The sequence below is a fragment of the Manis javanica genome, chromosome 3 (genome assembly GCF_040802235.1).
Source record: "Manis javanica isolate MJ-LG chromosome 3, MJ_LKY, whole genome shotgun sequence".
NCBI classification, from domain to species: domain Eukaryota; kingdom Metazoa; phylum Chordata; class Mammalia; order Pholidota; family Manidae; genus Manis; species Manis javanica.
Window position 1 is genome coordinate 179,627,422 of NC_133158.1, and position 26,471 is coordinate 179,653,892.

A 26,471-nucleotide genomic window follows, 5' to 3' on the forward strand; every position below is an offset into this window, starting at 1 on the left:
CAGTCAATGCTCTCTTCATGTGAGATGCTACCATCAGTATCTTCCCACCACAAGGCCTTTGCTCAGGCTGCTTCATTGCTTGAGATGCTCTTGCCCTCTCTCCCTGCCCTGCCAACTCCTATACTTCCTACCCTTCAGCTCATTCCTGCTTACATACTGCTTTCCCACAGAAGCTTCTTGGAAATGTCACTATAAAAATCCCCTTCAGCACCTGTTCCCTTAGCACACTGTACTTCTGTGAATATCAAACATAGTCATAGTTAAACAGTAATTTGTGTAACTATTTTAAAGACATTTTTCCTCCTCTGAAATATAAAAACAATCTCAACCTGCCCTATCCTCTGTACATACCATAGAAATTCAACAATACCTCTTAGAGGTCAACAATCTGTTAGAGAAATGAGCAAAGAAAAAAAATGCTATTTGCAGAAAACAAAGTACATTAGAAAAGAGGCAGTCTACTCATAATTTGAAAGATACAAAATAAGGCGAAATACCATTTTTCATGACTATCTGATTAACCAAGATGAAAAGGGTTGATCATGCCCAGATCTGGCAGGAAACTGCCACCCTCTCACAGTTTGTGTGTTCAGGCTCTCTGCAAGGCAAGGCTGTGATGTATACCAAATCCTAAGTGCCCCTGCCCTGTTAGCTTCCAGACATGCATGACAAGTGACCCAAAAGACATCCCCTAAGAATGTTCCTTAGAGCATTGTTAAAAGCAACAATGGGAAACAGCTTGAAACATAGATCAAGACGGCCTAGGAAAGTGGCTCCTCAGGGACCATGAGGGGCCAGCACAGTCAGTTGCCTGTATGCTGCCACCTTCAGAGCAGTTCTGCCTGCAGGGGCAGGGCCTGTCACTCATTATGTGTCCCAGGGAGGCCCTGTCCACACAGCTGAAACTGACATTTACATGCTTCCATTTTACCCTCTCCCTCACATTACTATAAGGCGTGACACTGGTTCTTTTAAAATTGTGTGTTTAGCAGGATTGGTTAGCTATTAATTTCCAATTAATAGAGGAGAAATTACAAAATGTTTGTTATAAAAGGGAACATTACATCTGAGAACTACTGGTTTAAATAAATGAATGCAGTACAACAAAAAGGCATCCTACAGTATGGGAGAATATATTCATAAATGACATATCCAATAAGGGGTTGACATCAAAATTATACAAAGAACTCATAAAACAAAAAGCAAATAATCCAATTAAAAAATGGGCAGAGGAGCTGAACACACACTTCTCCAAAGAAGAAATTCAGGTAGCCAACAGGCACATGAAAAGATGCTCCACATCTCTAATCATCAGAGAAATGCAAGTTAAAACCACAATGAGATATCACCTCACATCAGTTAGGATGGCCAGCATCCAAAAGACAAACAACAACAAATGTTGGTGAGGATGTGGAGAAAGGGGAACCCTCCTACACTGATGGTAGGAATGTACATTAGTTCAACCATTGTGGAAAGCAGTATGGAGGTTCCTCAAAGAACTAAAAATAGGAATACCATTTGACCCAGAAATCCCACTTCTAGGAATTTACCCTAAGAATGCAGCAGCCCAGTTTGAAAAAGACATATGCACCCCTATGTTTATTGCAGCACTATTTAAAACAGCCAAGAAATGAAGCAACCTAAGTGTCCATCAGTAGATGAATGGATAAAGAACACGTGGTACATATACACAATGGAAATCATTCAGCCATAAGAAGAAAACAAATCCTACCATTTGCAACAACATGGATGGAGCTAGAGGGTATTATGCTCAGTGAAATAAGCCAGGCAGAGAAAGATAAGTATCAAATGATTTCACTCATCTGTGGACTATAAGAACAAAGAAGAAACTGAAGGAACAAAACAGCAGCAGACTCACAGAACCCAAGAATGGACTAACAGTTACCAAAGGGAAAGGGACTGGAGAGGGTGGGTGGGAAGGGAGGAATAAGGGGAAAAAGGGGCATTATGTGGGGAGGGGCACGGGGAAGGCAGTATAACACAGAGAAGACAAGTAGTGACTCTATAGCATCTTACTACGCTGATGGACAGTGAGTGTAATGGGGTATGTGGGGGAACTTGATAATGGGGGGAATCTAGTAACCACAGTGTTGCTCATGTAATTGTATATTAATGATACCAAAATAAAAATAAATAAATAGATAAATAAATAAATAAATGGATGATGATATATACAGCCAAACGATGGAAGACTTACTAGCAATTTTAAAGAATAAGGCAACATTACATGTACTGTAATGAAAAAAATCAATTTTTTTAAAATGCAGGTCAGGGTATATGATATGGTCCCATCTGCACTTTTTAGAAAAATAATTACATGCATAAAAACTGCTTGGAATGATTTTTTGTTTTAACAGTTAAACTGTGTAGATGGTAGAGTGAGTGTAACTCTACATTGACTATGCTTTGGTAAAACTTCAAGCTGCACTACTTGCATATATTATTTTTACAGTTTAAAACCCTAGTTAAATGAAATTATTAAAAAAGAAAAACCCACAGTGAAGGAAGTTAACTTAAAAAGGGTCAGAGAACAATACTGCTGGGTACAAACCTCAAGGATCCCTGTTGCCCAGGAGAGGACAAACCACTCCACTCTGCACCTCCTTAAAGGTGCAGCTGATAATAGTCCCTACCTGCCAGGGTGGTACTGAGGGTACTGAGGGCAAATGAGTTTCTGGAGCAGTGTCTGGATGCCTACCAGGCACACAGCAACTACTCAGTAAGTTGACAAATCCTTTGTTAGGATTTGTGATGGTTTATTGTCACCTTGACTGAGCCAGGGGGTGCCAGATACTTGGCCACTTTTCTAGGTGTTTCTGTGATGCATTTTTGGATGACATTAACATTTAAATCAGTAGACACCTTAAAGCAGATTGCCCTCCCCAATGTGGGTGGACCTCATTCAATCTGCTGAAGGTCTGAACAGAACAAAAAGACTGACAATCCCTCAAGTAAGAGACAATTCTCCCTGCCTGGCTGCTTTCAGGCTGACATCAGCATTTTCCCGCCCTTGGACTCAAACTGGAAGGAACACTGGCTCTTCCTGGGCCCCAAACCTGCTGGTCTTTGAACTGGAGCTATAATGTTGGCTCTTCAGCTTGCTGCCTGTACATCTTGGGGCTTGTCAGTCTCCATAATAGTGAGAGCCAATTCACTACAATAAACCTCATTTTATATATATATATATATATATATATGCATCCTGTTGGTTCTGTTTCTCTGGAGAGCCCTGACTAATATAAGATTTATGAAATTTGATTCATTCCAGGCCTAATTATAGTTACAAAGTTTCGGTCCATGAGAGTTTCAACTTGACTGACTTAACTTTGTCAAAGTTCACCTGCAATCAAGGGTGGGAGAACCGTGGGCTGGGGGAGCACCCAAACCCTCTGGCAAGTCCTGGTCCCAGCAGCAGTGCCCCTCCCATCCTCCCTCGTGATTCCTGCAGAACGCCCACAGCAGACCTCAGCTGAGTGGGCAAACCAGCACGTGGAGGGCAGAGGCCCATGTCTGACCCCTCGGTCAGCAATGGTTCCTGAACCCTGGTCTGTCGTCCTAAAGAGAGAGTGCCTTGACAAAGTGTGTATGAAACAATGCTTACTCCCTCAATATGCCTGCAGATCAACTTAACGTAAATCCATTAGGAGAATTTAGCACCTAAAAGGACACCATTAGAAATGCTATTTGTGGCTAGGATCAACGTTCTGAAGACTTTGCAAAGCATTTTGATTAATTCTTTAATAAGGTTACTCTTTAATTTTTTAATTATAATTTACTACTTGCCAGCTTCCTAAAATGATTTGAAGTGGGCAAAGATTAACACTAATACATCAGATGCATTAAAAATCTGTTTCAAATTCAGAACAAAGATCAATTAGGAGAATAAAAACATATCAAGCACCTGGACGTGTAACTTGCCAATCCCATGTCAAGAATCTTGCTAACACACTTAGCTAAACTGTACAATGTATGTCAACAACCCTGTGTGACAGTCTGCCCCTCACCTAGGAGGAAAAGAGGAGAAGCAAGACCAGCCGGTGGCTCCCAAATCATTCAGATGTTTAAAAGACAGATGAGAATGCTTCTGTTTTTTGCTAAAGATAAAATGGTTAGCTCTAGAAATCAGCCTAAGAGGGCCCTCCTCCCACACTCCATTTGCAGAAACAAACAACTGTTTAATAGGGGAGATTCCACTGAGAGGAGTGGAACATTTCTGAATTATGAATTTAGAAAAAAATTTTAATTCCCTTGATTCTAACTCACATTTTCTCACCCTGTAAAAGAAGGGATATTTCATTGCCCATTCTTTTCTGTTTCACTTAGCCAAGTAATTACCATTTAAATAGTAAACTCTCAATGGAAAACACATTAAAAATTTATCCTAGACAGGAATTTATAAGCAAAACCTGAAACATAATTCATAAAAGATGTCTACAATATTTTATTTGAGCATATTTTCAGAGGATAAATTGTCAAGTTTGATGGCTAAAATTACTGACAAAAAGGAACAAATCCTAATGGTGGCCCTGTGATAAAGAGACTGCCCAACTCCTGTCAGTGTAGTTGGGGCCATTCCTGCCAGGGCCACAGCTACTCATTCACACATCCCCCACCGCCAGGGCTCTGAGGGGCAAACCAGCGTTAGCAATGCACCCCAGCAAAAAGCTGGCCTTGACTGGATGCGGATTGAACAGAATTACTGAATATGCCTGAAGATCCTGTGAATACTGCCCCAACCTGCACCCCGCCCCCGCATTCCCAGCATGTTCACAATCTCTCATCCAAAGTCTCAAATGTCTTGGAACCTAAAACTGAATGGAGCAGAACAAGGGGAGCTCGCCTCTCAGGAATTTACTGGCTTTTGGCCCAGACGGCTCCTGGGTAACAATTTATGGACAGGATACACCAGATGGGTCATTGGCCACTGGACTCAGATCAGCCCAGAGAAGTGAGGAGCATACCAGTCCCACAGAAGGGAGACAAGCCAGAACAGAACCGATTAGCAAGCTCCCATCACTGGGTGTGGATCAGAGGTACAAAGCCAAGTACATTTAGCAATGAGAAAAAAAAAAAAATAGTAGCAGAAAAGAGGGAAGGGAGAAGGGAGATATCGTCTGACTGTTCCTCACCTTTTAAAAAATTTCTTGCTGACCCAGACACCAGAGAGAGTCCAGAAAACCGGGATGAAGACACAAAATCAGGAAAACCAGAGCTGGAGAGGCCAGAGGGAGCCTGAGAGCCCTTGTTCAGCTGTCACCGGGCACTGAAAAGGGGAAGGTAGGGGGTCCGGCACACCTGGCCCCAATCCACACCTGCCGCTCCTGGCCCTGCCTTCACCTGCCTCCTCTGAGCCTGGTGAGGGCTGAGCATTCTCTAAGGTCCCTCCACTCTGCCTTTCAATGACTCAATATTGCAATTTCCCTGCCACATGTCCAAGGATAACCTGCCAAGCAGAACAGAGCAAGAAACTGTTTCTCCTGTGGGCTTTTCTCCTTTCTGGCCACACCACAAAGAACACAGATAGCAGACACACTCAGCAAACACACTTACCACCCAACTGTGTCCGAATGGGTTTGTCTTGGCAGAGTCCTGGTGGGGGCTGGGCCCTTACGGGCTGCCCCAGTTGAAGTACCAATGCCATGTGCAGAAATAAGGAGTAACTCCAAAGGCAACTCAGAGAGAAAAACGATTCTCCATGAGAGCCCAGCCTGAGCAGCACCTCAGTGCAGCCACCCTCCTGTGCCTTCCTCAGCAGTTTCTGAGTCTGCTTGTTGGGGCAAATCCTAAGATTGAGCTGCCCTGGAAGCACAGTAGGTTACGTAACTTCAGGAGCCTGGGCACCCTATCAGCTCATCTTATTAAACCACCCCAAACAAAATGACACATCCCAAAATGTGATATCCCCAGGTTGGGGGTAGCAGAGAAGAAGGGGGAGCAGGGCTTTGTGATGGGCATTTGGCTTTGCCACAAGATTAAAGAGGAACAAGAAGTCTGCTGTTCATCTAGTGCTCACTGGGAAGTGGGGGCGGAGTGTATCAGAGGCCAGATGCCAAGTAGCCTCTCGGGACTGCACTTGGCAAAGCCCTCGGAGCCCACATACACATTCTTAGGGATGTGCCAGGTCTCTGGGAGAGCATATGTCATCCTGGGCCTTCCTCTCCATGGCCATCGCATAATACTTTAATCTGAGCATATACTGCACCCTCTGACTGCCCAGTACCCCCAACCCGTAGCAGTACCAGTGTTTACGCCCATTTACTAAGCCATCGCCAAATGTGACAGCACTGGGCTTACTTCTCAGCCACCCTACAGGGCCTGCTAGGGGTGTCCCAATGAAGAACCTCTGGTCACACAGCCTGTAGGGCTGGAAGCTTCGGCACCGCATTCTGCCATATCCTTACCCTCAGCTGTCATGTCTGAGGAAGGTAAAACTACTTTAATAGGCTGGGTGTTTCCTGGGATTTCATTGGCACAGAGGCCACTAGAATCCCAGGGGTTAGTTAACATGTGTGGACAAATGAGAACATAGTTGGGTTAGTTGGGACACTGCCTCCTCTGAGAAGCTTCTGGGTCCTCCTTTCCCCCTGAGGCTCAGCCAGGTAGCCTGCCTGCTGCTGTCCCTGTGCCTGCCCTTTCCCTGCACTAGTCACCGTGCACCATCCACTGCCACTCGCTCACTGTTTACCCCGCTGGGCTGCATTCCTGGGTGGCAGGGATGTGCCCCAGGGGGATGCACTGGATGCAAGGCTCACCCCTCAGAGCTCACAGGATGTGAACCTTTTGTGATTTAGTCCTATTACCTATAAAAAGGGGTAGCAGTCTCCACTTCAAGGGACTGTAGTAACCATGGCATTACAAGATTTATTCACACAGTAAATGTTTACTGAGCACTGGCCCCATGCAGGTGCTATTTTAGTCACTGGGAATCAGAGGAGCACAAAGTCTGTGCCCTCAGGGAGTTTCCATTCTACTACAATTCTGGCAGACAAAATACAAACACATTGTAGCTCATTGGCTAAATCTAGAAAACAGAACAAAGCAGGGAAAGGATATGGTGAAAGGGACGGGTCACACTCTTTATGTAGGGGGTAGTCACAAAAGGCTGCTAACAAAATGCCAGCTGGAGAAAGTGAAGGGGGGTCATGAGGGCACCTGAGGTCGGGTGCTGAGGTGGGATGCCCCTGGCGAGCAGGAGTAGCAGGGAGCGCAGTGTGCCTGGAGTGGAGTGGGCAGAGAAGAGACACGTCAGAGCATGGGACAGCCCTGAACTTAGACCCTCACAGGCCACAGTCAGATGGGAGCCTGCCTGAGGTTTGGGACAGATGAGTTAAAACCACCTCACTTTCTATTTAAAAAGCCTCTCTCGTGCCTGGGCAGAGAATGGATTGCACAGAGGCAAGCAGGGAAGCAGGAGACCACTGCCATGACCCAGGTGTGAGATGAAAGCGGCCAGGGCCAGGGGCTGCTGTGGAGCTGGTGAGAACCAGTCCGATTCCGGAAACACTGTGAAGAGAGGGCCAACGGACTGCCCGGCACACTGGGGGGCAGGAGAAAGGCCGAGGTCACGGATGCCTCCAAGGCTGCTGGCCTGGAAGGATGGCAGCAGCACTGACAAAGACGTGGAAGACCACAAGGAAGGCAGGTGGAGGTGGCAATCAGGAGTTCACATTTTCTGGGTGAGTCTGAGCTGCCTACGGCATCTAGGTGAAAGAGCGGTATGTAGAGTCAGAGCCACATGTCTGGCCTTCAGGGAGAGGCCCAGTCTGAGGCCCGGAGCTGGATGGTAGTCAGTGCAGAGGCAGATTTTAAATACTGGAGCCTGGACTAGATCCCACAGGGCAGAGGTGCACGGGAGAGCATGGGGCTAGGAGGACTGAGCCCAGGTGCTCTGCCGAGCCAGGCTCAGAAGAAGAGGAAAGGCCAGCAAGGCAGGAGCTTTGGGAGCAGCAGGACCTGAGGCCAAGGGAGGACAGCGCAGGAGAAGGAAGCGGTGTGCCATGTTGGCTCCTGCTGGGGGTGGCGGGGACAAAGGCTAGGCAAGGCCCTCAGCACGGGCACGGCAGTGCGGCCACAGCCTGTCTGTACCAGACGCAGGACACAGCAGAAGAGAGACTGGAGTCAGCAGACCAAGGAGCAGAGGCAGGGGCTCTGGCTGTGCAGAAACTGGGGCCAAGGATTCTTCTCCAAGAAGGGCAAGATCTTGGCATGTTCCTGTGTACACAGAAACGGATGACACAGTAGAGGGAGGGAGATGTCAGAACTGTGTCCTTTGGTAAGAAGGCAAGCAGGGTGGGATCTGGCGCACAAACGGAGGGAGGGCCACTCGTGGGACCAGGAACTCAGCACAGGGCCAGGCACCCAGGCTGCAATCCTGGGCCATTGCTGTGCCCTCCCCTCTACCCTCAGGAACTCCTGACACACAGGAGGTCCTCATTGCTTCACTGGTGAGACACAGCAGTGGAAAGCCGGAGGAATCATATGTGCGTATTTTACATTATCACTGACCATTTCTTAGTCAGGAGGACAAAAGCAAAATGAGGACTTTAGTGTGAATGTAACAGGAGTTAACTACAGTCCTGCTCCTCGCTGGCTATTCCACACCCCACCCTACACCATTTCCACCCAGGGTTCTCCTGTGCTGGCTCCAAGCTCTTGTCTCAAGGATCCCTTGGGGAAAAAGAAACAAGCAAGAGCTCGAAAAGGATGTGCCTGAACAGCAGATGCTGCCAGCTGACTGGGAGCTGATTAACCCTATCCTGGGACACTAGGAATGTAGAACAGCCTCAGGAATCTGTAAGAATATGTGTCTTCACAAATCTGGCCAGTGACAGGCACACTGCCTGCAGTTCCCCATGTTTATACCCTCCAACACCGTGGCATGTATCTCCATTACATCTATCTTATGCTGAAGGAATGAGCCTCAGAGAGGGGGAAGGAACGCCAAGCATTGCCATAGGCCACCACGGTGCTTAGGGTTCATTTCCCATCTTTACCTTCACAGTGATTCTATGAGGTGCTGTCCTCATCTCACACAGGTTGGTTCTGGATGGCAGGTGTCAGGATCCCAAAGCTCAGCCTCCTTACACTTTGGTGGTTGCTCCCCACCCCACATCACCTCTCCCAGGCCTATTCTGTGCCTGCACCCTGCCCCAGCCCTCACTGACTGGGGCCCCCTCTCTTCCACCCTTCCTCCCTCCCTGCAGGGAGAGGCCCCCATACCAGTGATGGTGCAGGCATCCCGGTACCCTCTGCAGCTGGGAGCATCTTCCACAGCCTCGCTTACATAGTGCTCCTCTGGGAGGCCCGGGCTACAGGCTAGGACTGCATGGTTGCATGCCTCCGAAGGGGGCACAGAGTTGGCCAAAGTGTCGTCGTGCAGAGCTGTGGCGTCCAGCTTGGCAGGTTTCACAAGGGGATGCCCACTGCCATTGGGGGCCCCACTGCCGGAGGCTGGGGCAGTCAGGTTGATGGGCCCCAGCAGGTCTGGCACGCCAGCAGTGGCTCCTTACAGGAAATCTAGGGGATAATGCAGAAAGAGGAGCTTAGTTACTTAGGGTCTCTGAAAAAAATGGACAAAATCTTTAGAAAATAAAGGCCCCAGTATGATGTGCATTCAGATTGCAAATTCTGAAAAGTGTTTCTTTCAAGCCAAAGTATTTCTAATCAAATTCTTCAGTTTCCATAAAAGAATTGCAGCAAAGTTCCATCCAACCAGTCAGGTACCAACGCAGACCAAACCACAGAGCACATGACTTCCCCACAAACGAATACCTGCCCCGAAGCAGCTCAAAGCAAGTAAACGACCCACACACACCACAGCTAAAATAATGCACGTGCCCTGCAGTAAGGACATCCATGACACCTGGTGTCACACCACGTGAGAGGACGGCTGTGTATGTCCTCTGTGGGAGGCACATTGACTGACTTCTACAGAGTTTATGTACCACTTGTACCTGTACACTGAATTTTTCTTAAACTCTTTTCATGTATCTCTTACACCCAACACATTCTCAACTCTCCAGGAACTTTGAGGCATGCCCATACCCTAAACTATGGCAAGAAATTAGGGGACTCCTTTAAGAATATGATAGAAACTGCAGGCCTTATTCAAAAAAATCACATGCAACTTCAAGAAGATATATGTATATGAATCAGTATAACATATATGAGCAATAGCTCATGCAATTCAGCCCATTCATGGGCTCTGGAAGATCTGCAAAGAGCAGGTTAAGACCTGGGAGCACAGCAGGCCAAGCTCTCTCTAGGGCCATTCCAGCAACACCAGCCTAACCTGGGAATTCACAAGCTCAGCTAATATCTGCCTGGGGCTCAAGGCAACTTCTGGAAAAGAGATGCGCACCACAAGGCTGCTGAGGACTCCACCACGCTCCAGCCACAGCAAATCTACAAGCAAGGGGTTTCTCGACACATGTCAGGGCAGCACTCCTGCCTCCGGAGAACCTGTGCCTGGGTAACAGCCCCTTCTCCTCCCAGGCCACCTCCACACAAGTGCACATGTATGTACACACGAACACATACACCCAGCAAAAATGTCAAACACAAGCTTAATGAACAAGGTGGCAAGCCTGAGAAACAGTCGTTAGCACAACCATTCTCAAAGCGTGGCCTGAGAACCCCTGGGGTTCCCCGAGGCCAGTTTAAAGGGTCCATAAAATCAAAACTATTTTGTAAGGTACTTTGGCTCTCATTCTCTTATGGATTCAGTGGAATTTCCCAGAGGGTAATGATATGTGATAACATCTTTGCTCTGAAAGCTCATTAATAAAATGTGTACTGCCCTTTTTCTTGTGTTTTAAAATCTTCAGTTTTGATTTCTAATACAATATATATGAATCAATACAGCACATATGAGCAAAAGCTCTTTGGGATCCTCAATAATTTTTAAGGGGTCTGGAGACCAAGAAAGTTTCAGAATTACTGTGCTTTTATATGATGCATGTATAGTACATTTTTTAAAATAATAAAGAAAAGGAAAAAAAAAAGAGGCAGAGAAAAGAAAGTTAACACTTTACCCAACGGGCACATTCACTTGTGAATGAAAACTACAGCCCTAAGCCTGTTCCATTTTCCCTCAACGTTATTTACTAAAACACACCAACAGTTCCTATTGTAAATGAACTCAGCCTACATGATAAACTTTCTGCCCTCGTTAAAATGAACACATAAATATAAAATGGGAAGGGGGTTAAGGGAGCCTGCATACCTCTGGTGGAAAGTGAATGGTAACCAGAGATAAAACCAGTTGTTAACACCTAGCCGGTGATTCAGATACAGACAAACGGATAGGCCACCTGGTAAGAAAAAGCCTAGAATTCCCAAGCAGAAAGACATTATTAAATATTTAAAAACTTAAAGACCCCAATACTCCTGAGGAGCACCAGGCATGCTGACCACCCACTCTGGGCTCTCCCTAATGAACAAATCCACATAAAGAGCTCAGAGGTGAAGAAGACGTGCTGAAGTCAGAGAGGCAGTGAAATCAAACCAGGAGCACTTGGGATTAAGGTTTGCTTGATACACATGATTCACAAATGGCCCAAAAGAAAAAAATGGGCAAAGGATATGAAGATTCCCTCCTCCTGCCAAAAAAGAAATACATAAAATACACACAGCAAACATGCTTAGGAGCCTTAATAGTGATCCAAAAAAATCTCTTATCAGACTGACAAAAATTTTTTTAATTATAGCAATGTTCAATTTGGCAAGAGTTTTAAGAAACTCATGTCTTTTGCATTACTTTGGGGAGGGAGAGAACAAATTTGGAAGGAGAGCCTGGCTAAATTTATGAGGCTCTTTGGCCTGAGTATATATGGGCCAAGGATGTTTATCATGGTGAAATTCTAAGAATAAAGTGCAGCACAGAGGACTGAGTCAATCACAGTGCCACCAGAGAGAAGTCAAGATGCGACCAGGAGGCTTCAGAGCAGGTATGAGTTTATGAGCATGGACAGACACCCTACATGGAGAAATGATAGGTAATGAAAACAGGGACTTCCAAAGGATTTTAGAGGATTCAAAACCCTCTCCCTCACACTTTCTTTAATCTTGCCTTAGACATATTCTATAAGATCCTTCCACAGAAGTTTGAAATGTTTTCTCTCTTTGCAGAAATGCCATTATTCTATTGAACGCTAGGAAAATTCCATTCAAACCAACATGATTTTTTTAAACAAAGGGTCTGTAACACACAAAGCTTCTTAACAAGGACTTCAACCACAGACTACACAATTTTGACTTTCATCGTCTATAAGAGGAGGGAGCTGGCCTAACCCCTGATCATTAGCCCTAAATGGCTATTGTTTCTCCTCCTAGTACCTTTGTTTCCATTTACAGTTGTCATACACTTAACCCAGAAACATACTGTTATAAAATGAATACTTCTAGTACGTACAGGCACTTTCTTAAAAAAACAAATTTTGGAGACATCAGCAAATGCTCAGGCAAGCCTCAAAAGGGAATGCAAGCAACCATTCTGAAGTGCAAAGTACACTTCACTGGCAACAACTGTCAGAGCCTTCAAAAGCTCAAGAGACCCTTGCTTTTCTTTTCTTAAAGTAGAACAGAACTACTCCCATTTATTTTTTTAATCACAAATCCCAGTTAAAAAAAATTAAGTCCACAGGTGTGCACATTCATATACATACCACGCTTAAGGTACATTACATCCCATGATTTGAATTGGTGCATTTTAATTCTCACCACATGAACACAGGTCAGCAATGGCCATTTTGCAAGTGCTTTGTTTTCCAGAGCAAAGACTGCATTGGACCTTAGCTGTGTGAGGCCCGTCTCTTCCGTGTAAGTTCTCACAGAGTTCAGCACAGATCTGCGAAAAGGTTCTCATCACAGAGAATGACTTTCCCTTTTAAATACAACTCTTATCTTTCAGGACTGAGACTGTACCCATTAACCAACAACTGGCTGCCCCCCTGGCCACCACCAGCCTACTTTAGGCCACTATGACTCTGGCCACTCTAAGTACCTCATACAAGTAGAACATCTGCCGTTTTGTAACTGGCTTATTTCACTTAGCACAAGGTGCTCAAGGTTCATCTGTGTTGTAGCTAGTGTTCTTTTTAAGGCTGAGTAAGATTCTACTGTACTGAGGAGCCCCTCCTGAAGTGAAAAGATCAATCTTTAGCTCACTAAAATCAATCAGGAAAAAACCTAAATTCTATCAATACCAAAATAGTTATAAATTATGACACATCTAAACCACCGAATTTTATAAAATTAGATCATCCACATAGGTCACTGACCTCCAAAAAATTAGATAATCCACACAGGTCACTTACCTCCAACACATAGAATAACTATTTTTTTACTCATGATACCCTTTTTTCTGCTAATAACTCATGCTAAGAGCTCCAAATCAGAAATGAACAGAGCCAGGCACTCTGCAAGCCCTACCATATACCACCTGCCACCTCTACCTCTAAGCTGGGTGCTGTTACCCACCCCATCTTATAGTTGAGGAAAAGACTGCTCAGAGAAGTTCAATAACTTTCCAAAGGTCAGAGCCACAAAAGAGAGAATCCAGGTCTGGACTGGGACAAGTGACGGGAACCCAATGTGGTGACAATCTTTGGCTCCTGGTTGCTGACCGTGTCTCTTGTCTTCCAGTCTCTAAAGCAGGAAGGCACTGCTCCACACAGGGCTCAGGAACGATGCAGCCATAACCCTGGATGCTCTCTGGCTCCACCAAACCCTGAAGCACCAGGCAAAGGGCTTCTTTCGGGCAGAGGAAACAAACGAGGCTTAAGCTAAGTGAGGAGATGATGGCCCTGAGAGATGAAAGTGCCTCTGTTTCATTATTGAATTCTGGCTTGGGAAGCCTGCAGGAAAGAGGGATTTTTCTCAGCAGAGGAGTAAGAAAAGTCTGCAACCTGGTCAATTTTTCAGCAAAAGAGGTGCCAGGAAGAGAAGCAGGAGAAAGTACACGTGGAGGCGGCTTTGCATGGGAGCTGACAGAATCCCCTACCTCGTGCCCAGGACCCTTGGCCTAGGTCCTCTACCTCACTCTCCTCCCGACTTCATGGTCAAAGATTCCCCAGGTTTCCCCAGGCCCCAGGCTGTCAAAGACTACTTGACAGGCTACTCGAGCTTATTCTGGTTTGTTGCTGAACTTTGCTGACAAAGTACGTGTATGCAAGTTCCTAAGATTTCCTCCCCCTCTGTGTGTGATTTTTGTGGCTCAGAACCTGACTGAAAACCCAAAGTGCTGTGTGACACTGAGGAGATGGCATCCTTCCACTGGGCCTCAGACGCCTCCTCTGAACAAGGAAGGGCTGGCATGATAGCTGAGCCTGCAGGGCACCCAAGAGTGGGCAGGTGGAGCTGCAGGAGGGCTTCTGCACCCTGGCCAGCCCTTCCCCTGCTCCCCCTGCTATCACCATGAAGCCTCTCCTACCCACATGGAGACAACATCCAGCATGACAGCCGGGTGATACTGTGCAGGCAGAGCTGCCCTTTGTGAGCACAAGGCACACACTTGCAAAGGGCTGAAAGAGAGCTTCCTCTCGGACAAACTCAGGTTACCTGGAAAAACAGAGCAGAGCTCCGGGTCAGAGGCCCAACAAGTGACAAGGAGAAGCCAGGGCTGGGTGACCCCCTCCACGGCCAATCAGACAATCCTGGGTAATCTCCCTATTCTAAAATCATGTAATCAGTAACCTTAATTCCATAGCAAAGTCCCTTTGTAGCAGTATCTAAGTTAGTGCTTGATTGATTAACGGGACAGGAATCTTGAAAGACCGACTTCAGCCCTTTGCCTCCCACAGGCCCTATGGTTCTGAAGGTGCAGCACACCCCAGGAACCCGTGTGGCCCTGAGCGGAGTGAGAAGTTGGCCCGCGGCCACTCAGACACTTTAGGCCCCTGGGGAAGATTTAGGTCCAACACTGTGACCCAGTCTGGCCTGAGTCTGGTCCCAGTTCAGCATCACCTTGGTCAGGGTCCAAGGTGAATCTCATCTACAAAATGCGGGTACCACCAACTGGCTGCCAAGTTGGTGGAGGAAGCAGACACAACAAAGAGGCCTACCTGCCAGGCCTGGGACAGCAGGTCTGAGACTGAAACCAATATTCTGAGACCTGCCCTAGGCACTGAGCAACTGAGCAAAGATACAAACACAGGTACAATACATTGTATCTATCTCAGAATTGATGAGGCCAGGTAACCTACAGGCTGTGGTAGCCCTAAAGGAAAAGAGCCACTCAGGGTGAGCCCTCCAGGACCTGACACTCACCTAAGGACGACTCACTCAGGAAGGCCCTTGACTAAGGTATGACCAGCACTAGGGTCTCCCACTGTCCGGGCCAGGGCCGTTCCTTTCCTTGCTTTCTTACAGCTACTTCTCTGAGGAAACAGTTGCCTGATTAGAAGGCAATGAGGCCTACATGTCCTATTTTAAAGTGCAAATAGCTCCAACATTCCTGTAACTGTAAAATGAGGTACTGAGCTTAGTAATTTACATGTGTGATCTTATTTAAGGATCACAACCTATAAAGTAATACCAGTATCTGCCTTTTACAGTTGAGGAAACAGGCTCAGAGAGATTAAATAACTAGCCCAGGATTTGAACTTTAATTTGAATGGCTCCAAGGATGCTGGTCTATCACAAGCATGAGCAATATCACTATTAAAATGTGTTCACCTTGATGTGGAGACATTCCATGTGATCCTTGATCACTGTCTCTCAGAACAACCCTCTTGCTCTAACAGGAGCAGAGGAACCCAAAGTGAAGACCCCACTGAGACCACTCAGGTCCATATAAGAAATATTCACAACTCAGCCAGCCCGAAGATGCGGTCTGGCTTCCGGGGCCAGGCTGGGCTGGCCATGCAGGCCCGCTTCCCTACTTCTCAGCTTACCACTCCCCACCTCAGCTGACCTTTCTGGCACACCCATCAGTCCAAGCCAGCTCCTTAAATAACCGGACAAGTGGCTAAGTAGTGGAAAATATCATGTAAGATAGGGACAGCTGGAGGAGGAGGAGATGAGTTGCAGTTTTGCGGTGATGGTGCCAGGGGGCAAGTGAGCCGTGCTGCCAACAGGCAGGCGCTGGCCCTGCAGGGTGACGCAGCTCCCTGTGCTTTCACATGCATGATGTCACTGGTTCTGTAGAAATCATCTCATTCCATGAGGCAGGGTGGGGAAAGGTTATGTGACTTGTTCAAAGTTTTATTTCAGATAATGGTAGAAGCAGGACTGGGAAGCATTTATGATTCACTCAAAGATTTCAACTACTGCTACGCCATGCTGCGAGGGGAAGAAACATCCTGCGAGAGGACACGTGTGACAATCCATAGAACAAGAGAGACTATTCGGAGAAGCTGGTATCAGCCACTACAGCAGGAAGGCAGGGCCACATTAGAGTAACGAAGGCATGGAAAGGAGATGCCAGGGACATCTGACAGGGTCTCCCGTGAACGCCTATAAGGGCCTCCTATAGACCCTTGAAAAGAAGAGGCTGGGGTGGCTGGACAGCAAGCAGATGTTGGCGGTGTCACAGAATGACTTCTGGGTGCAGCAGGGGCTGTACCCATGTGCCTACCCTGTGTGTCTTTCTTCCCATGCTCTCACCTGCCCACCTTCTCATGCACACACATAAACACACATATGAAGTAGATGCCATTTTTAAGCCTATACTGTTCTCCAGTTCTAAACAAAAGGAATCCCCAAAATAGTTTTTTTTTTAATATTAAGAATCACTCAAAAGAAATTTCCATAGCTCAAGGCAAATGGAGAAAGATGACTGACTCAGGTTAGCCCCACAGCTCAGCTTCTCTTTTCTAAACCTTGCTTGTACAAAGGTTAACCCACCTCCGGGCACTGCCCCAACAAATTCCTATGAAGGACATTTCCTTCTGCTCAATCAGCGCTCATCAGTGAAAATTGCTGTCAGGTGACCAAATTCCCCAGTTTCCAAAAGTAATTCTGCTGCATTTGAGAGAATAGAAATGCCCAGCAATGCTGCTTTCTGTGAACCCAACCCTATCTTCCGGAATAAGGAAGAAAAATGAATAAAAAGGCAGTGCTCTCTGGCAGCCTTACGTAACAGTCCCCACCCCTCTCTAGCTGGCAGCGGCAGATTTATAATGCACCATAAATAGCTCCCTCTGCTGAGAAAGGAGACCAGGCTGGAGGCTAGGTTGCAGGGCCGCTCTCACGCCCTGCCTTTCCTCTTTCATCCACATCGGAACCTTTATGTGCTTCCAGCACAAAGTGAGTCCAGGGAGGCCAACTGACCCTGGCCCAGCACAGACATGTGTCACCTGACAGACCCTAAAAGCTGAACAAGACACTGAAAACTTGGCTGTCAGTCCTGAGGCAGTGTTCCCAGACCAGGACAGAAATGGTTGACTCTGTACATCACTCTGCAGGTGGGCTCCCCCAGCACGCCAGGCCGAAGGGGCCGCTCTGCGCTCTCAGACAAACTCAGATTAAACAGTGGCCCTTGGATACTTCATTCTGCCAACCAGGGAGTGAGAGTCCAGCCTGGCAGGTGGCAAGCAGCACGGACACAGTCCTCCTCCTGCACCCTGGCTGTTATGTTCCCTACCCCACTTAGCAGCCCAGTCAGAAAATCCAAGCCTGCAGCAGAGCTCTCTTCACATTCCCAGGACACCAGGAAGAATTTTGGAGGCTGGCCAAAGCCAGAGAGGGTGACAAGAGTGGTGACTTCATCCCGAGTCACCGTGGGGTTGCTTGTTGGAAAACTAAGTTCCCAGTCTGGAAAGCTGTTGCTCTGAGGAGGAAACCTCCCTAGCAAGAGCCATATGTCCTCCGTCAGGCCCTGCAGCTCACACTGCTTGTGCCATCACTCTGAAGGGGCCTGGGGGTCCAGGGACAGGAGAAGGGAGCTGAGAGCCACAGGGAAGGCAAGGGTGGGGGGACTCACCTGCCCCACCAATGTCCAGGCCTAAGTCAGCAGTAAACCTTGCCGGCCAGGAACAGTGGCTGCCAAGCTGTCACATTCTAGGATAAAGTTAATGTAATAACCAGAGTGCGAAGGAGGTCCAGGGATGTGGGACAAGGGTGGGAGAGGAAGAGAGGGGAAGAGTGCTCTGCACGTAACTCTGCAGTCCCAGCCTTTGTGTGGAGCAGTCTGGCTGTTAAAGAACCATAACAACCCCAAGCAAGAATAAGAACGCTAACAGCCCCCACTTACCGCACAGGGGCCATGTGCCAGGACAGGCCTGGGCGCCTTACCCACGGAGGCCCGACCCAAAACTCCCAGCAGCCCTCCTCAAACTGCTGATGGGGTAATGGGCTGGAAATAACTTGCCCGCAACCCAAGAATCTAGAGGTGGGGCCGGTACTGAACCCAAGTCTATTTAACACCACAGCACACATCAAACAAGCCTTTAAATGTGTAAGGGAATTCTTCTCTTACCATGTCTGCAGACCTGAAAATTTTCAGAATAGCTGGGACATAAAAAGAGCAACCTACATGAAAAAAAAATTTTTAAGATTATAAGAATACTGTCGATTTCAAGACAAATGCTTTTAAAGAAATTGTGAAGGTCATTTCACACTGAAAAATGTTAAAATTCCCAGTAAAAATGCTCATGTATGAAACATTATTAAAGAAAACGCAGTTATAATTTTCAAGAGAAAAATCACAAGTAACCAATGAAATGACAATTAAAACATGTATGCAATATATCTTGTTGCCTGTCAAATCGGCACACTTTTTTTCTAGTTTAGCCCGTGCTGCTGATGAGGATGCAGGTAATGAACTCGCTCATGCCCAAGGGCATGCATCAAAAGCAATTCCACTTCTACAATTATTTCCTAAGGAAAAACTGTAACTGTGTGCAGACATTTAACTTTCCTCTTCTTGGCACTGCATAATAAAAAAACTGGAAAATGAAAATATCTAATAGTATGGGTTTCAATTAAATAAAACTTGATCCATTCACATAACACATCTGCACACTTCTCACTAAAACAGCATTTCTAATGACCCTGCAGAGAAACACATGGTGGTCAAGCAAAGATGCTCAAGACAGACGAAGTGGAAAGAGGGCAGATCACAAAACAGGGTATAGATTTGGTGTCTCTGTTATATAAAAATGAGCCACAAATATAATAGGAGAATAATTCTTCTTCACAGGCATCCCAACCTCATGCTTTATCCTCCCCCCCCCCACAGAACTACACCCAACAGTCCTGTTTCCTCCTCATGACGTCACTGGCTGTCCTCCAGCATGACAGTAGAGCCCTCCCCTCACCACTACACCATTCTACCTGCCCACAACTTTCAAACGGCCTGGATGTGCACACAGTTTCTCATCACAGCCACAGAGGCACAAAGCACATCACTACAAGCTCAACCCCTTTGGGGACAAACAGTCACCACTGGTCATTGTGTGATGTTGAGCTAGTTAAAGTTAGTTAACTTCTACAAACCTCCATTTTCCCATCTATAAAATGGGAAGTAATATGCAGGCGTGGCACAAAGATTAAATAAGATAATACACTAAAGTAAAATAAAATGCACTCTAAGCATACAGAATAAATGATGGCTCTGCTCAAACTTCTGAGAAAACTCCCCATAAGGGGGAGTTAGACTGTGGGGGAACGGGGACCCTATGTCAACAGGCATTTTCCTACAATTGGGCTATATATAAAGTTCAAGCGACATGGTTTATATTCCATGCCTAATAGTGTATGGGCAAAAACTGATAAGGACACTTTCTGCCTATTTTGTTCACTAGTGTGTCCTCAGTGCCTGGAACATAGTAAAAGCTCCATGAGAGTAAAAATTAAATTAATAACAGTTCCATGAGTATAGAAAGAATTAAATTATTCATCCTACTGAATATAACCAACCCAACTTCTGTCTTAATTACAACTAGACAAGAGGCTAACCATAATTGTGGTGACTATAACTAACAATGGATTTCAACTGAGTTATGCGTCATATTAGGAAATGAGAAAGAAATGTTTGAGGGGGAGTCCTGAGTGACAAAACCATGGCCAGCTTCTGAAACTGACCCACAAAACTTGAGAGTTTGAAGGCAAAAAACAAAAAAGATGCTCATTTAAGCATCAGAGGATAGGAATTTTTGTTTTTCACTTGTATTGCTGAATAATGATTTCTATTTCCATATCAGCTTCTCAATGTGCAGTGAACTACAGTGAAATCATAGTCTTGTGTTGTTGAAAACAGATTCTGCAGCTATAGTAACAGCAGTTGTCACTGTATTCTGATTTCACTGTAGGATCAAGTGGGAAGAATCATCTCTCAGCTTGGACACAGCTAATTAGCTACATATACTGTTCTTTTCAATTACATACTTAAGCGTAATTAATAAAGCCCTTACCTAGTTCTCTAAACAAATTGTAGCACACAGAAGTTCGTTAAGCTAGCAATTCACACTTCAGGAACATGTATAAAAATGTATCCTATTCCTGAGTTTATTGATTCTAAATAATCCCCCAAGAGGCAAGTGGTTGTTCCACATTAAAAATCAGATTCTGGACTTAAACTAACTTGATGGCAAAGAAGAAATTTTCTACAAAGCACTAACACAGGCCATCTGGAAAGGAATGGGAAACCGCATCATCCACTTTTGGTAAGTAATCCACAGCAGACCTTGGGATTACTCAAGAAGTAGCACAAATAATTAGGAATGCATGGTATTTAGGGTAGAAGCCAAAAGTCTCTGCAAGAATATCCCAGAAAGCAGTGGGTTGGAGACCAGAGCCACCACAGGGCTGAAGGAAGCATATCTTTTTTTTCAAGAAAATGGTGCCTGATTAGTCTTTCTCACTGAAATTAACAGGGTTGTTACTAGGGAACTGGTCAAAACAACCATGTACACACCGAATTAATGTTAACAGCTGGGCCCTCAGTCACACAGATTCAGGGGATGTCAAGGTCTCTGAAGGGTGAGTGGGCCCTGATAAGCACAACACAGGTAGGCAACAGGAAGGCAGGACAAAAAGGAGGAAACACCCCGCCAGGGGGCAGGGAGGACCTGCCATCCCAAGTAGAGGTACTGGGGCCTCGCAGGTCCCCTCCAGGCACCACCACCAGGGATGCCAGCAGTGGGGGGCCCCACGGAGGTGCCATCATCTGTCCGGCACAGAGGAAATGACCCATCCCAGGGCTTTGGCAGGTCTGAAGCCACTTCCTTAGAGCTCCCTCTACACAACTGAAGTTTAACAACACGACTTTGCTCACAGCTTCAAAACTACACCATCCACATGGCTTCAGGGGAACTCATGGGGTCACATTTCCACAACTGTGTTGTTTGGCCTACACTGTTGTTAATTTTGAACTAATTGCCAAATCTTAAAAGTCTAAGGTTTTCACATTAAAAAAAGTCTGGATTTCTTGGCCTCTCTTGATAAATTTGGAGATCTGACCACATCAGGCTCACCTTCCTAAGATGCTGCTAGGATGGAGGACTGGGTCAGGAGCCAGAAAGCTGACCTCCAATTTTTTCTTTTTTTTTGTGGTATCATTAATCTACAATTACATGAGCAACATTATGTTTACTAGACTCCTCCCATCGTCACATCCCCCCCCACATCCCATTATGGTCACTGTCCATCAGCGTAGTAAGATGCTATAGAATCACTACTTGTCTTCTCTGTGTTGTACAGCCCTCCCTGTGCCCCCCCTACATTATGTCTGCTAATAGTAATGCCTGCTTTTTTTCCCCTTATCCCTCCCTTCCCACCCATCTTAAGCTGCCGTCCAATTTGCCACAGTCCCCACCACTTCCCAGTACCTGATACCCAATAGTTTCATCCCTTTGTGTTATCTGCCTGGCCTCTATCAGCACGTTATAAAATAAAAAAGGCAAAGCTCTGAAATAGTTTTGCTTCTATTAACACAGAATGGTTCCAATCTTGGCAGGTACCCTTTTTCATAGTAATATCATTTTGTAAAATTTCAATCTCTGGAAATGGGATTGGTTTTAGATAAATTTCTGGTTAGCTTATTGTTTATACTTATAATAGTGAACATATAACCCAATATAAAAGTTTTTAAGGAATCCTTAGACTTCACAAAATGAGAATTTTCTCCATCAAATTCTATTATTCAATTTAAAATCAGAATTTCATAGGGAAATTCTATTAGGCCTTCAAATACCAGATAACCCAATTACATGTAATTGTTCCAGAGCACAGGAAAAGAAAAAAAATCCATTTCTTTTTATGAAACAAATATAACACTGACACATAGACCAGATTCAGACAAAAAATGTAAAGTGGAGGCTAATCTTACTTGTGAATATAAACAAAAACATCTTGAGATAACATAAGCAAACAAGATCCACACACATCATGGGACCTATTCCAGGAATATAAGGTTTGGTTTGGCATTTAAAAATCCATTAATATATCCATCTATGAGATCTAAGAAGAAAAATCATTATCTCCATAAATACTAAAAAACTGCAATGTAATTCAACAACTTCTTCCTAATAAAAACACTCCATATAAAAGGAATTGGTGGATAATGCCTTAATATGAATATACATACACACTACACACAGTTCTAAAGCCAACACCTGACTGTGGGGAAACACTCGCAGTATTCTCAGTAAAGTTAGGAACAAGGTTAGGACTACTGTGTAACAATGTGCTGGCTGTGTTAACCAATATAGTTAGGCAAAAGAAAACAATTAGCAGCATAAGAATGGGAAATTGATCTCTTTACAATGATACAATCATATATTTGGGAAAAAAAACAAGAGAAATAACAAACCTAACTTAAGTAATAGAGGAACTCAGTACAGCAAGAGGATATATTAGCTAAAAAGCCAACAGCTTCCACATCCACAAGCAATAACCAGCTAGAATATATAATGGAAGATGAAACTCCAAATATGACAGCAAAATAAAATGCTTAGAAATAAACTGAACAAGAAATATGTAAACTATAGAACATTAACAAACCATACAAAGTTATTCATTCATGAATATAAGAGTAAAATATTAGAAGCAACCTAAATGTTTACATATATAAGTTTGTTCACCCCAACTATGGAATACTGTACAGCAGTAAAGGAAAAAATATATATATATACATATATATTTAATAAGAATATAAGTGAAAAAAGAAAGGTATAAAAAGGTTATTACTATTATTACTACTTTTTGTACAAGAAAGAATAGGAAATAAAATATTCCCATATAGGTAGCTATCTATTTTTACAAAAAGAGATGCAGGATGAACTAACAGCTAATAACCTTTAGTGGGGGTGGGGATAGGAACACGATGGAAGAATTGAGAGGGTAATGAGCCAGCTCTGGGTATAACTTGTACACTTTGGTCTCTGGATCATGTTAGCATTTTACATAATCTAATAATTAAAGTCAATGAAGATGGCTCTCATACTGCATGTAAAGATTAAAAAATGAACATAATCATAGAGCAAATTATCATTAGCACTCAAAAGACAAGACACTATCAAAATCAGTCTTGCACACAATCCTCTGTACACAATCACATACATTCTAAGGACAAACAGAACTGCAAAAAGTAAATCTTTAATTTTATTTAGGTGTTTTGATGGTGGTGGTATAGGTATATCCAATTTTTAAATTATTCAGGGTGCAATGAGTAAACATATTAGTGTTGTTTACAAGCATCTGTTTTTTAAAGCAAGGTTTTAGGGTTGTTTAATTGCAAGGACAGGGAAGACACTTCTGGCAGAAGGAACAAGAAAACACTACAAAGGTTCAATGTGGGTGGAACTCAGGATTCAAGAGAGAGAGCTGGAGGAGGAGGGGCAGATGCAAGGTCAAGGCATTACACAGCTCCAGGGGGCACTACTCACTGTACTCTCTGGAACTGTGCACTAAGACAGCCCATGCTAAAGAGAGCTTGGCCCTTATCCAACAGACAAATAACCCACCAAGGCAGACATTCTTAGACTGCGAAGTTTGTTCCGAGAAGCTCAGTGAGTTAAATAAAACCATGAGCTTTGGCATGAGAGAGTTTCATGGCCAGGCAGTCAGGAATGCTCAGCACAAACAAGTACCAGAGATTCAGATCTGCAGAAAGGCATGTTTTAAAACCTGTTCCAATTCTGTGACCTCTGATTAGAATCAAACAGTATCAAATTGAACAGCCTTTACCCAACATACCCATTAAAAATAAGCCTTTAATACTCAAAGGCAAAATCAATTCTTAAGTCATTTTCAGAAAAGTTTTTCATCTCCAGGAACTCTAACACAAACATTTTAACTTCAGTATTTTAGGAAACATGCTGTAAACTGCTTAAAATATTTATTATTCACTTGCTTTTCCATGATTAAGCTCATAATAAAGCAGCATTCATTATTTTCTTATTAGTCTAGAATCACATGGTAGCTTCCCAGATTCAGTTGACAATATTTTAGGGTTCTTAGGAATGGCATGTGGGTAACTCAAACAGCAAGTTCAAAAATGTGTTTCATATGGGAGAATATATTTGTAAATGACATATCCAACAAGGAGTTAATATCCAAAATATATAAAGAATTCACATGCCTCAACACCCAAAAAGCAAATAACCCTATTAAAAAATGGGCAGCAGATATCAATAGACACTTCTCTAAAGAAATTCATATAGCCAACAGACACATGAAAAGATGCTCGACATTGCTAATTATCAGGGAAATTCAAATTAAAACCACAATGAGATATCACCTCACACCAGTTAGGATGGCCAACATAGAAAACACTAGGGACAACAAATGCTGGCCAGGATGCAGAGAAAGGGGAACCCTCCTACACTGCTGGTGGGAATGTAAGCTAGTTCAACCATTGTGGAAAGCAATATGGAGGTTCCTCAAAAAACTAAAAATAGAAATACCATTTGACCAGGAAATTCCACTCCTAGGAATTTATCCAAAGAAAACAACTTCTCAGGTTCAAAAAGACATATGCACCCCTATGTTTATCGCAGCACTATTTACAATAGCCAAGATATGGAAGCAACCTAAGAGTCCATCAGTAGATGAATGGGTAAAGAAAATGTGGTACATACACACAATGGAATACTATTGAGCCATAAGAAAGAAACAAATCCTACCATTGCCCCAACATGGATGGTGCTAGAGGGTATTATGCTCAGTGAAATAAGTCAGGCAGAGGAAGACAAATATCAAATGACTTCCCGCATTTGTGCAGTATAACAACAAAGCAAAACTGAAGGAACAAAATAGCAGCAGACTCACAGACTCCAAGAAGGGACTAGTGGTTACCAAAGGTGAGGGGTGGGGAGGGAGAAGGGGATTGTGGGGTATCATGATTGGTGCACATGGTGTGTGGGGGGTCACAGGGAAGACAGTGTAGCACAGAGAAGACAAGTAGTGATTCTGTGGCATCCTACTACACTGATGGACAGTGACTGCAATGGGGTATGGGGGGACACGATAACATGGGTGAATGTAGTAACCACATTGTTTTTCTTGTGAAACCTTCATAAGAGTGTATATCAATGATACCTTAATAAAAAAAAAATGTTTCACACCTCATCTTCCAGCAATGACTGGAGACTGTCTGCGAGAGAACCACCCAATCCAGAAGGCATTTATGGCATTTCCCCAGGACTTCTCTCACCTGGTCTTAAAGCATATCTGTTGTATAACAAACTACCCCAAAACACAGCTATGAAAAACAACAATGAATGTACTCTCCCTCAAATTCCATGGGGGTGCCAGAAGTCCACTGGGTGGCCCTGCTGTTCTCATTTGGGGTCTCTCATGAAGCTGTGGCAGACGGTAACAAGGGGTTCACTTGCATGCCTAGCACCTTGGCAGGAATGACTGGAAAACTGAGACTTCTCTCATTTGGAAACATGTTGTTTCCATGTGGCTACTTGGGCAGCTCATATGGCGACTGGACCTCAAGAGGTCAAAGTCTGATGCAGAAATTACAGATCTCTCTAGGTCTTGAAAGTTACAGTGTCACTTCCACCATAACCTACTGGTAAAAATAAGTCACAAAGACAGCCCAGATTCAAGGGGAAAGGATAAAGACTCCACTTCTTCACAGGACTGTGGAAAGAAACTGTGGCCCACCCAGCCAGCAGCAAGACGTAATCAGGCACCTTAGCAGGAAGGCGCAGCTGTGCCGCCTCACCTGCTTTCGCTTTGTTCACTGTTTGGTTCACACCTTTTCAAAAGAGCAAGAACTTGGTCACAAAGGCTTTCCTGGAAGTAAAGTCAGATAACACATAGCCGGAAGACTTCTTCAGCTATGGTCTAGGACAAGGGTTGGTAAACTGTTTCCGTAAAGGCGAGATAGTTAAATATTTCAGGCTTTGAGGGCAATGTGGTCTCTGTGGCAAGCATTCAACTCTGCTGGTTACCAGAAAGTAGCCAGAGGCAATATGTAAATGAAAAATTGGTCACTGTGTCCAATAAAACTTTATTTACAATAAGTGGTGGGATGAGGTAATTTGCTGACCCCT

The 26,471-nt window shown here is 44.7% G+C and overlaps 2 protein-coding genes across 6 annotated transcripts in view; both read right to left on the minus strand.

The window, feature by feature from the left end:
- The window catches only part of TRAK1 (trafficking kinesin protein 1), a 137,438-nt gene extending 131,649 nt beyond the window's left edge, over positions 1 to 5,789 (minus strand). For 2 of the 3 annotated variants that reach the window (XM_073232485.1, XM_073232487.1), the window contains exon 1: positions 5,572 to 5,788. In XM_073232485.1, coding sequence (XP_073088586.1) covers positions 5,572 to 5,662 — 91 coding nt within the window. In that variant the 5' untranslated portion in view covers positions 5,663 to 5,788. Of the gene's footprint in view, positions 1 to 5,571 lie in introns of all 3 variants that reach the window. The other variant, XM_017658133.3, reaches the window with a different exon arrangement.
- LOC118973375 (uncharacterized) overlaps positions 1 to 26,471 on the minus strand; it is a 111,197-nt gene that overhangs the window by 20,206 nt on the left and 64,520 nt on the right. For 2 of the 3 annotated variants that reach the window (XM_073232490.1, XM_073232489.1), the window contains exon 3: positions 9,401 to 9,537. Coding sequence is in view for 1 of the 3 variants with exons in the window: in XM_073232488.1 (XP_073088589.1) it covers positions 9,330 to 9,537 (208 nt within the window). In the remaining 2 variants the exon portion in view is untranslated. Of the gene's footprint in view, positions 1 to 9,240; positions 9,538 to 26,471 lie in introns of those variants that run through there. The other variant, XM_073232488.1, reaches the window with a different exon arrangement.